Source organism: Carettochelys insculpta, chromosome 5 (genome assembly GCF_033958435.1).
Source record: "Carettochelys insculpta isolate YL-2023 chromosome 5, ASM3395843v1, whole genome shotgun sequence".
Lineage (NCBI taxonomy): Eukaryota > Metazoa > Chordata > Testudines > Carettochelyidae > Carettochelys > Carettochelys insculpta.
Window position 1 is genome coordinate 128,003,192 of NC_134141.1, and position 12,101 is coordinate 128,015,292.

General features: G+C 43.8%; 1 protein-coding gene across 6 annotated transcripts in view; it reads left to right on the forward strand.

Annotated features, from left to right (window-relative positions):
- Positions 1-12,101, forward strand: part of UNC13B (unc-13 homolog B) — a 343,577-nt gene that overhangs the window by 248,245 nt on the left and 83,231 nt on the right. For all 6 annotated transcript variants that reach the window (XM_074995889.1, XM_074995890.1, XM_074995892.1 and 3 more), the window contains 4 exons: positions 4,774-4,889; positions 7,078-7,241; positions 10,181-10,331; positions 11,585-11,653. In XM_074995889.1, the coding sequence (XP_074851990.1) occupies positions 4,774-4,889; positions 7,078-7,241; positions 10,181-10,331; positions 11,585-11,653 (500 nt within the window). The remainder of the gene's footprint in view (positions 1-4,773; positions 4,890-7,077; positions 7,242-10,180; positions 10,332-11,584; positions 11,654-12,101) is intronic.

Sequence of the window (12,101 nt, forward strand, 5' to 3'; positions counted from 1 at the left end):
CCTTCTGTTGTACCCTGGACAGGTTGCAAGTGATGAAGATGGAAATCCATGTGAATAGTGTCCTCCCGCCGTAGAGCAGTATGTGCTTACATGGTGAAAACATTTAACAACTCTATTTTTAGCATTGTTAACTGTCTTACTTGTGCAGCAGTAATTGAGGAACATTCAGATTTTTGGTGAGGAAAGCCCTCTGTTAGACACATCAGTTCTGTTGCAAAGCTCTAGACATATGTTTGAATTTAGGACAGGCTTGATTGCCAGCAAACGTTTCTAATGCTCTGCTAAATTGTAGTTAGTAGCTTTTAGTCCTTTCCTGTCACAGCAGTGGAGATGTGTCAGCACAGCAGTGGCTCATAGTTCATGTCTCTGTGTTCCAGTCCGTGGAGAAGCAACTCCTTCTCATTCCATGAGTTGACTGTTCCTGTTGATACTGTAGAATCATAGGGTCAGAAAGGACTACAGAGGTCTTCTAGACTAACTCCCTACCAAGATGCACAGGATTTGTTTTGATTAAACCTTCCAAGACAGACGGCTATCCCACCTTTTCATAAATACCTCCAGAGCAGTCAATTCCACAACTTCCATGGGCAGTTTATTCCATTGCCCTGCGGTTCTTAAGGTTAGGAAGTTTGTGAGATTTAATCTGACTCTGCCATGCTATAGTTTGAACGCATTACAACTTGTCCTGCTCCATGAGAAGAGAGAACAAGTTTTCTCCATCTTTCTTATGGGAGCCTTTCAGTTGTTGAAGATAGCTGTCATGTTTTCCCACCCCATCCCTTAACTCTCCTCTTTTCCAAACTAAACATACCTGGTTCCTTCAGCGTTTGCTTCTGTGGTTTGTGCTCCATCCCTTTGACCATCCCTGTTACTTGCCTCTGGATCCTTTCCAGTTTCTCTGCATCCTGCCTATACATTGGTGACCAAAACTGGCCACAGTACTCCAGCAGAAGCCTAACCAGCACGTAATGGAGCAGTCATTTTCCGTGATTTGCATGTGGTGCTTCTCTGAATGCAACCCAAAATCGCATATGCTTTTTTTTAGAACAGCATTGTATTGTTGACTCCTGTCGTAGTGAAGCATGTTGTGTTGCAAAGTTATTTAAGGGAGAAGACATTTTCAGTGACAAGATTGAAGATTTCTTTGAAGATCTTTTTATTGTGAGTGTGTTGTCCAGAGAGTTGTACGTGGTGTTGACCAGGAGCGTCCAGTCTTTCCCCTGCTGTGTTAGGATGTCAATAGCACAGTTGGCCATATTTTTTGTGCGTCAAACTGAGGAGCAAGCAGTGGTTCTTATCTTTAATATGGCAGTGTAGAATTGTAGGACTGGAAGAGACCTTCACACGTCCAGTCCCCTGCACTCAAGGCAGGACAAAGGCCATGTTTACACTAGATACCAATGCAGCCGTGCCACTCTAAGATTGTTTGAGTGGCTGCTTTGTGCTGATGGGAGAGTGCTCTCCCGTTCACATGAAACCAGCCCCAGTGAGTGACAGTAGTTGTGCTGACAGGAGCAGCTCTCTTTACCTACATAGCACTGTGCATGCTACCATTTATGCTGGTGCTTTTTCCCCACACCCTTGAGCAATGCAAATCTCGCTGATGTAGGTAATAGCTGAGACATGGATTAAGCATTATCTAGATCATCCCTGACAGGTGTTTGTCTAACCTTCTCTTAAAAATCTCCAATGATGGAGATTCCACAACCACCCTAGGCAATTTATTCCAGTGTTTAACCACCCTGACAGATGGGGAGTTGTTTCTAATGTTCAGCCTAAACCTCCCTTGCAGTGTTTAAGCCCATTGCTGCTTGTCCTGTCCTCAGGGGCCAAGGAGAACAATTTTTCCCTCCTCCTTTTATCAATATTCGCATACTTGAAAATGGTTATACCCCTTCCTCCACAAACACACCCACTATTTTCAATCTTCTCTCATAGGTCATGTTTTTTAGACCTTTTATTATGTTTTTGGTCTTCTATGGACCATCTCCAATTTGTCTACATCTGTCCTGAAATGTGGCACCCAGAACTGGATGCACTGTTCGCTGCCTATTCAGTGCAGAAGAATTACTTCTCATTTCTTTCTTGCAATACGCCTGCTACTACACCCCAGAATGATGTTTTGGTGATTTTTTTTTTTGGCAATGGCCAAATTATCCTGCCCTGTTGATTTGTAGTTAGCGTATGGTCCAGAGACATGCCCCACCACAGCAAGGCAGACGTATTACCCCTCTCTCTGACTGTCTTCTCAAACGAGGATCGCATGGGGTCTCTGCTGACAGCTACAGACTAGCTGATTGTCATAGCTATTGAATCATGTTTGCATAGGGGATAATTTTAGCATTCTGTGACATGGAGCTCTTGGGCTTCAAAACAGTTGAAGTGAATCTTGTCAGCTGAGGTGAAGCCCCGTTTTAAGTCAATCAATGCTTAGAACAGTGAACATCTTTGGAGCCGGCCCTGTGTGCCTGGATCAGATACAGGCCTGAGGATTTACAAGGACAAAAGAAACAAAAGATCTGAATAGTATCTGAAGAGGGGACTCCCTGGGGTGACTGACGGTCTGTAACTGTATAAGCGATAAAGAAAGAGCAGGAGATGTTACCCATTCCAGTGGGATGACTCATGAAAGGTGGATCCCAGCTTTCTGAACTGCACTCGCACTCTGTGGACTCACCTCTGGGTGAGAAATACCTTATTAGACAGGAAAGTCACTGCTAATAAGTGAGGGCAATAGACTGTGTTGTCTTTCTTTTTCTTTTTCTTGTAACCTCAGATTCCCAAACCTTCATACTTGCATTTATTTAAATCTGTTTCATAGAATCATAGAACACTAGGACTGGAAGGGACCTTGAGAAGCCATCGAGTCCAGCCCCCTGCCCTCGTGGCAGGACCAAATACTGTCAAAACCATCCCTGATAGACATCTGTCTAACCTGTTCTTAAAGATCTTCAGAGATGGAGATTCCATGACCTCCCTTGGTAACTTATTCTGCTGTTTGACCACCCTGACAGTTAGGAACTTTTTCCTAATGCCCAACCTCCCTTGCTGCAGTTTAAGTCCATTACCTCTTCCTCTATCCTCAGCGGCCAAAAAGAACAAGTTTTCTCCCTCCACCTTATGACACCCTTTTAGATACCTGAAAACCGTTATCATGTCCCCCCTCAATTTTCTCTTTTCTAAACTAAACAAGCCCAATTGTTTCAGCCTCTCTTCATAGGTCACGTTCTTGAGACCTTTAATCACTCTTGTCGCTCTTTTCTGGACCCTCTCTAATTTCTCCACATCTTCCTTGAACTGCAGTGTCCAGAACTGGACACAGTACTCCAGCTGAGGCCTAACCAGCGCAGAGTAGAGCGGGAGAATGACTTCTCCTGTCTTGTTCACAACACACCTGTTAATGTTTCAAACTCTGTTAAGTAAACTTCAGTTTGGTTTGCTATGGACACATCTAATTGTCTTTGCCAAGGAGAATGCTGAACTGAGGGGCAAACAGTGACCTGGGAGGCACTGCTTCCACAGGGGCAGTGGGTTGGTGTGTGTTTCGGGCACCCAGAAAATAAGGGACTGGGCTCCCCTGCGTAGCAAAGAGTGGTGTGTGAGTTCTTACCCTGCAGAAGGAAAGAGAGGGCTCTAGGAACCTGAGTGGAGCATCCTGTGTTGTCAGCAGTTGGTGTCTGCAGAGAGCTTCTCCTGCTGCAAGAAGGTGGTAGCAATTCACCCCAGATGCCTCATGTATCCCCAAAAAGGGTCACGCAGGGTCTCATGGAGCCTAACCTTTGGTAGCCTGACTCTGTGTGGCGTGGTTGAGCAGAGGCTTAGTGTAATTATCCTGTTACCCTGAGAGACTAGATTCCAACTCTCACATGTGAAACAAGTAGAAATAAACTGGCCAGGATTATGGTAGTTCCCAACACAAAATTACCACAGAGTCTGCTTGGCAGGCCAAGGTATAGAATGCCACAAGGTACTATGGAGGTGTTTCAGGGTCCAGACTGTTATTTTAAGGGCTTCAGCATGTGATTGGGGGAAATGGATTGAGCTGTGCTCTTAATGCAAGTGAAATGAGGGTAAGTGATTCAGAGGGCCTTAGTTCCCTTCAGAAGTGACTTTGGCTCCTAAGTCAATGAGATTGAAGGCCTATCTAACAGCAGTATCTGAGTGTGCCTGAGAGACAAGGGAACCTTGAGTGTGCATCCGTAGGCTCATGTGGGCAGTTGGTGTACAGCACTCGAGGGCACTCTACTTACATGGCAGTGCAGTAGATATCTGTACAGCTAAATCAACCTTGAAAATGGGCTGCAGAACCCTAAATCACAAAATTGCTTCTGAAACTTTAACCCTGAATCCCTTAACTTCAGGGTTGCTAAATCCATGCTCAGATTTGCTCACCCTCAAAATGACCTTTTCAGCGTGTTCTGTGGCTTTTCTGGTCCTATGCACCTCATGGCAGTTGAGTGACTATGCTGTGCAAGTGAAGCTGGAGGACTGCATTTTCATTTTTTTAAAATAGTGTTGAATTGCGCATGTTGGATAGATGATGTGGTTGCCCTAACTCTGTGTGAAACGCTGCCAGTATGTCACAGCACTCGTGTTTATTTGGCTAAATTTACACTAACGCATTGAAAATGATACTGAAAAGTCATAGGTTGCTTCAGAGTCAGTCTTGACTTCCACATGTGTTTTTCTTTCACTGCACTGTTGTGCTGCCCCTGCCAGGTCTATTTCCTGTGCAAAGAAAAATGTTTAACTTGCTGCTTATTTCCTTTCCAGAGAAAAGAACAGATAAATCTGCTGTGTCTGGTGCTATCCGCTTGCAAATCAATGTGGAAATAAAAGGGGAGGAGAAGGTCGCTCCATATCACATTCAGTACACGTGCCTTCATGAGGTAAGTAAGCCGAAGGTGAGAAGTGGTGGCAAATGCGCATTCTCTTTCCTACCCCTTAGCTTGGGAATGTTGGGTTCATTGGGTGCCTGGTTGATATCAAGGCTGTAATCTATCCAGCTGTAACTCAAAGCTCTTGTCAGCATGTTAAGATGTGGTGACAAAAGCTTTGCCCATGTACAAGGTGGAATGTCTTCCCTTCGGTGGGTTGTGAATAAGTTCTTAATTGTCTTCTGAACTATTTTAGGTTAGAGCTCTTGGCTCTGAAGCCCCTCCATTTCATAGCTGAACAGGGAGAGTGTAGGTGTTGGAAGTATTAATTTTCCCCACACTGGTGCACTACTTTTGTGCAAGCGACCACTAGGGGACACTGTCATGGGCTGTTCAACCCTTGGCCTCTTTTGAGGTGGGCTGTATGGGCCAGGTACCACTGGGAGGTGGAAGACTAAAGTTAAGAGATGTCGGTTCAACTCAGTGGGCCACCCTGCACGTGTTAGGGTTAGGTCCTGGGCTTTTAGTTCAGTCACAGCTCTGCTTCTTTCATTGTCTGAGGAGGTGTCCCTTCTTAATAGGCAGAGCCATTCCACTCCTGTCCTTTGCAGGAATGTTGCTTGAAAAGATCGTTTTTCCCTTCCTTTTATCCAATGATTCTCTGTCGTGGACCAAATGAAGATGTTACAAATCAAGATAGTTTGTAGCTAAACTATGAGATCAGGTGAAATCACAGGTTAAAGCAAAAGTCCTGTGGCTCCTAATTAGGTCACAAGACTTTCATCTTTTTGGATTATACACCAAGGAGGCAAATGTCCCGGCGGCTGAAGTGCCAGTATACAACGCAAGCTGGAGGAACACTGAGAGATGTGCTGAATGGAATGTATGCTGAATACAGCAGCAGTGGATGAAAGCCTTTCTGGTGTAAATCAGTAGGGCTGAAAGTTGGAATGAATAAAGATGCATAGCTGGTTCGTTTCTCAGCCCCTGTGCTGTGGGGATATCATTAGAAACTTCCCTTTTTACAACAATTGTAATGATCATACAGACTGGCTTACAAGCAAAGAATGCCTGGGAAAGGACGGCTCCATTAGTTTAAACAGTTTGTCCATTTTAAATTATTTTTATCTCTGCTTCTGAGCCTTTCGGGTTTCAGGAGACCAATCAGTCTGAGATTTCACAGAAGCAAGAGAATACTGATTTTGAATCTTTTACAAAGTCCATGCTTGAAGAAAGCTTTCATTGCAGACCGTGGGGATTCCCCCGGGGTAAGAGTTGCATGATTTGCTCCACTCAGGAGAGAGCTGCTTTTGCTCCCAGGAGCCTTGCAATCTAATTAATTTACAAAGGTGATGTTGAGAGTTAAACCTTGGAGGGCTTTGTTCTGCATCTTGTCTGTGCAGTGCAATAGCTTGTTCTTTGTGTGTTTGTTACTAGCATGAATCATTGGAGGACAAAGGCTTGTCTGGGTAGTGAAGTTGTTTTGCCAGAATGGTTCTGGAAGCTGTAGAAACATGGTGAAACAACTGACTTACTGTGCATTCCGAGCATGTCTGACCACAGGGATCATTGTGAGTGGTTCATAATGTGTTGGAGGAGCTGAAAAAAGCATTAAGCCCCTTTCTGCACTGTTCTGCTAGTCAGTTCTCCTATGGGCAGTCTGCACCCGTATGATTCATGTGAGAGTAGTTCGTGACCAAACCTTTGTGATGTTCCACCTATTTCATTGGTTTAGTTTTTTATAGGATCACACAAAAGACCTATCCAAACCTGTACATAACTTTGACGTTATTTGAACACCCAGCTTGCATTTGCCATCAGTGCTGAGGTGTAGCCCGGGGGATGAGGACGTGTAGCTGCAGGCCTCATTCTTGTGTTACCAGTCTGCTCCACTTTATGCAGGTTCTGTGTCATCCTTTGTCGGCCTAAGTTTGAGCAAAAGCTCTGTTTCTGGAGGCGGAGCAAATTGTTTATGCAGGTGGGTGAAACTGTAGGGATGCATTTGGGAATCCTGCCACAGACACTGAGGAGGAAAATACAACTCTCGAAAAGGCGGGGCTGGTTGGGGGAAGAAAGCAAATAAAAAACAGGAGAGGTGTGTTTCAGGTGCTCCAGGGTCCTCGTAAGCCAGTCACGTTGTCTCAGCCTCACAGGCTTCCGGCAGACTGGGTTTAATTTTGTTTTTGTTTTTGTTTTTCAGAACCTCTTCCACCATCTCACAGATATCCAAGGGAATGGGGTAGTGAAGATTCCTGACGCCAAAGGAGATGATGCCTGGAAGGTGTATTTTGATGAGACAGCCCAAGAGATAGTGGATGAATTTGCAATGCGTTACGGCATAGAAACAATATACCAAGCTATGACGTAAGTTACTCTCCATCTGTTCCTTATACTGATCACTTGCTGTGGTTAACTTAGGTACTCCCAAAGAGGAGAGATGTAAGTATGTTGATACAAAAAGCAGTCAAGTAGCACTTTAAAGACTAGCAAAATGGTTTATTAGGTGAGCTTTCGTGGGACAGAGGGTTCAGACCAAGGTGTCAAATCTTCCAACTTGAAAACAGATTCTTCTAGTTCTTGATATAAGATTCTTTGATCTCCATGAAAGAGCCAAGGTCTGAAGAAGTGGGTCTGTCCCACGAAAGCTCACCTAATAAACCATTTTGCTAGTCTTTAAAGTGCTACTTGACTGCTTTTTGTTTTGATAGTGTATAGACTAGCACGGCTTCCTCTCTGTTACTAAGTATGTTGGTTATTCATTATGTTTAGGATAGCTGGCAGGTGTGCACTCTTCTGTCTGGCTGTGCTGACCACTGTCTGTTAGGGTGGTAGTGAGTAGGAATGGGCTGTCATGCTCTGGGTCAGTGGAGTCCTGCGCAGATACAAATATCTATCTGTAGATGCTGCTATCCACTGATAGACATTACTGTCCACTACTCGAAAGGGCACTGCTCCCAAGAGAGACTGTGGCCAGTGGAGAGGAGCGTGGTCCCATCATGTCTGGGAGCCAGCAACCCATGCCAAGAATTCTTCCAGGTTGTGCAGCTATACTGCTCCCAGAAGGACTGTACGACCCCAGCTGGGAGATGCTCTGCGGGGGGCAGGACAGTCACACAGCTAGGAAGAGCTGTCTGCACAGGTCTCTGGTTCCTGGGAGTGATGGAACCATGCTCCCCTCCGTTGGCTTGTGTCTCTTGGGAATAGAATGCAGCAGAGCAGCCGATAACTGATGTCTGTCCACAGATTTCTGCATCTGCAGATACCTGCTTATGTTCACGCAGGGCTCTAGTTGTTAGCTTCCTCAAGGCTAGATATCAGTGGGTGAAGACAGCTCAGGTTTGAGGGACTTGGGAGATCCAGAATGCCTGATAATTCTGCCCCTTGAATTTCAAGTCTGAGCAGCCATATCCAGTGCTTTTGTTGTAAGTAAGCATGAATTTGCTTTCCAGAGGTAAACCACTGCTCTTGTAAGACTTTGCGTCCTCCATTAATTCGCTACTGAGTTACCTAAAATGTACCATTCCTATCCCTCAACAAAAATGTCTGGTGGGGAAGAGGGAGAACAGTATTTTGTGACCCAAATTTAAAACCAGAGCTCTTTCATGGAGATCAAAGAATCTTATATCAAGAACTAGAAGAATCTGTTTCCAAATTGGAGGATTTGACCAAGAAAATTACCTGATTTGCTGTGTTTGACACTAGGCTAGTACAGTTCTTGGCTACCTTGGGGCCTTTCTTAAACATGAAGCGCTGACTTGGGTTCCTAATGAGCCTCTGCTTCTTCCCGCAGACCACCAATTCTGTTGCATTGGCTTCACTTCTTTTAGTGAAATATACAATGAGGCAGATTAGCTAAAGAAACTTACCTTTGAAGTTTCAGTTTTGGGGCACTCTGAAGCTCCAAAACTGAATGTATGCCATAGAGAGAACTGCAGGTAGATACCTTCGTTTTCCGCCTGTTGACCCATCATAGCATAAGTGCAAAGGAATTACAGAAATTACAGCTGAACTAGCCAGCACCCAGATGTTCCTTGCACCTCCAGTGTTTATGGATCACCATGAGAACCTACTCTGCCCCTCTAAGAACTTGTAAAAAGTGTATCTCTTCACAAACCCTGAGAGCATCTTTCTGCAAGGAATTGGGCTTTTCAGTTTTTCAGAAGAATACAGTAGTTTGAGGACGTCCTTTCTTCCATAACTATATCTGTGAAAGTCGTAGGTAGAAACATGCAAGATTATGAAATCTGTCAGTCTAGAGTTTTATACGTTAGTAGTTGAGTGGCTGAACTCTCAGTAGGCCAGCAGGACATCCACCAACTCTGTTTAATGCAGTGGCACATATTTACCTGAAACATTGATTCTTGAATATTTTCCTGTAAAGCCCTGTCAATTTACTTGGGTGGTAAAATGAAAACTAACGACTGTGTATTGCCGTAGGGAGTTACCGACTGATCTATTTCACCTTTAAAAGAATCTCTTTTGAATTTGTAGCCAAAGATCTAATGAATTTCTTAGGCATAGATGCTCTTCTTTTGTTTCATGGCTTATAATATTAGCCCTTTTTTAAATGCTGTTTTCCCTTATTTATGCCAGCTGGTCTTTGCTTGTTTACGTTAATCACTCCTCAAGATCAAATGCTGGTGGAATAATTTTAAGATTTCCTGTAAGAGATTTCCTTACACTTTAATGAGAGCAATTATGTGATAAAATGCAAATGAGACAACATACTTCCTCCCAGATGACAGGGTTAGCCCTAAAGAATCAAAAGTGTCTGTACAGCACAAAAATACTGGGATACAGTTCCTGCTGCAATTGTCACGTAGTAAGTCACTGACTACTGGAAGGAGCAGGGTGGTTTGCAGGTCTCCCTGCATCAGGCACTGTCCCCCAGATCACTGTAGCACCAGGAACAAAGGAGTAATCTCAGGATGGGATTTACCAGTAAATTGCTACATTGAGAGGCCTTTATGTCATGCTTCCCGGGCCATCCGCAAAGCATTTACTTTGCTGCTACCAGTTGGTATCTTTGCAGAAAAGCCAACTTTTGGATAACAGGGACTTGTCACAAAGGGGAAGTTCTGGATCACAGCTACAGTCCTCATGGATGTGGTATTTTACGCAGTTTTCCAATGTTAGTGGAGTTGAAATAGCTGAAAACGCCTCTCGAGATCTGCTGTCGCCTGAGGGCCAGAAATAACCTTGTAAACCACAAAACCACAAAAATAAATTAGTTAGCCTCTAAGGTGCCGCAGGGCTGCTTGTTGCTTGTAAACTATAAAGCATCTTTGTGTCTTCTGCTCCAGGCACTTTGCATGTCTCTCCTCCAAGTACATGTGTCCAGGAGTGCCAGCTGTTATGAGCACCTTACTGGCCAATATCAATGCTTACTACGCACACACCACTGCGTCCACAAATGTGTCTGCTTCTGACCGCTTTGCAGCCTCAAATTTTGGGGTATGTTTCAGCATGAACTTTTCTACTATGCTACCGTTACAGTTTTACTTGCTTGATTTGCTAATGGCTTTCACCGATGTTAAGGAGAATCAATCACAGTTTCTGGTTAAGGAACGTTGTACCCATGGATGGTGGAGTGGGAAGAATTGTCACAGTTGATATGGTTTTTTTCATCCATGCTAACTGCTAATCAGTATAGTGCATTGTTCTACCGCCACTCTGTGCTGCAGTAGCACCAGAGTATAAATGATGTAAACATTGGTAAATTGTACTGAAGACTGTGTTGGATACCGAAGGTAACATGCACCTTGAGATGGGATGGTTTCAGACTGTTACCAGCTTCTGTAAAAGTCTGTCTCCAACAAACAGCTGCTGTGCTTGTTGCTTGTGTATCTAAGGTTCTACTCTTCTGTGGGGGGAGCTCTAGTGGTTAGTTAAGGCAGCCTTCCCATTCATTGTTTTCCCTTTAATAGAAGTAAAGCATGGGCTTCTTAAGGTTGTGAGAATGGGCATGCGATGGGTCATCGCTGCAACGGGAGACAGTATGTGTGACTGAGGGAAGATGGTTTCTAGCCTGAGGTGAAGCCCCAAGTAAAGCAGAGATTGAAACTGGACACAGATTTTTAAAAATATTCTTCTGGCACTGATGCATTTCAGTTTTTGGGTTGACCTTCAAGGATTGTTTTGATTAAAAAAATAAATCTGAAAACCAATGTTTTGAATTGACCTTTTGTTTTGAAAATGTTACAAATTAAAGGAAAGGTTGACAGTTTTTTGTTTTGGCATGAGAAAATAAAAGGAAAGTCTAAATTACCAGAGCGAGGACCTGTACCACTGATTGGAACTAGTCTGACAATAAGTTTTTGTTTTAAATGTGATCCTTATGTATGTGCAGTCATGCAGCTCAATAACTGGAGTTCGGACATCAATTTCAATTAATTTGTGATCTTGTATTCTCTCTGCACTGGAATGACATGTGTCTGCTTTAAGCAATGAAGGGGAATTTCCTTACCCTTCTAGTGCTGTGTTGAAATTACTCCTGAACTTGATGTAACAGTAAAGTCAGAGATCTGATACAAATATTGTCTTCCCTCCAATTTTGTACAAGAGACTAAATCTATATATATATTTTTCCCCACTCTTCTGTGATCCAGCACAAGTTCTCAGGCAGCACTCTCGTTACTGGGAGTTTTGATCAGATATAATTTTCTGTGATGGAGCTTGAGGTCATGTATTTTTTTTCCCCCCAACAGAAAGAAAGGTTTGTTAAACTGCTGGACCAGCTGCACAATTCACTCCGTATTGACCTCTCCATGTACAGGGTAAGTGCAAATAAATAGTGCGTTTTCAGTGTCTCTCGCATAGAGCATGGATTCTCTCTATTTTGGGTATTGGTCGTGACCCGTGGAATCACTAATTTGTGGAATTGCCTGCTAATTCTTCAGATACACATTTCAGCCATTCACTTTCTTGTATGTTTGCTGCCTCAGACCCTTTGATTAGGACTTGGAAATAATTTAAGGTTTGAGAACAAAGGATTCTCTACACAGAAACCCCTGGAGCTGGGGTGTCCAACCAGTTCTGAAGTAGTAGCCACTTTAGTGAACAAGCCACAATATTCTGAAACTATATTTATTGTTTAAGTCAACTAGCTACACTCAACCAGACAAATAGACACATGTGGCTAACAGCTAGCGTGAGGGACTGCCATGGCCATAGAGGGTGAGGAGACAGGCTTTCCAGCTGAACACATAGCAGAAAGGGAGGTTG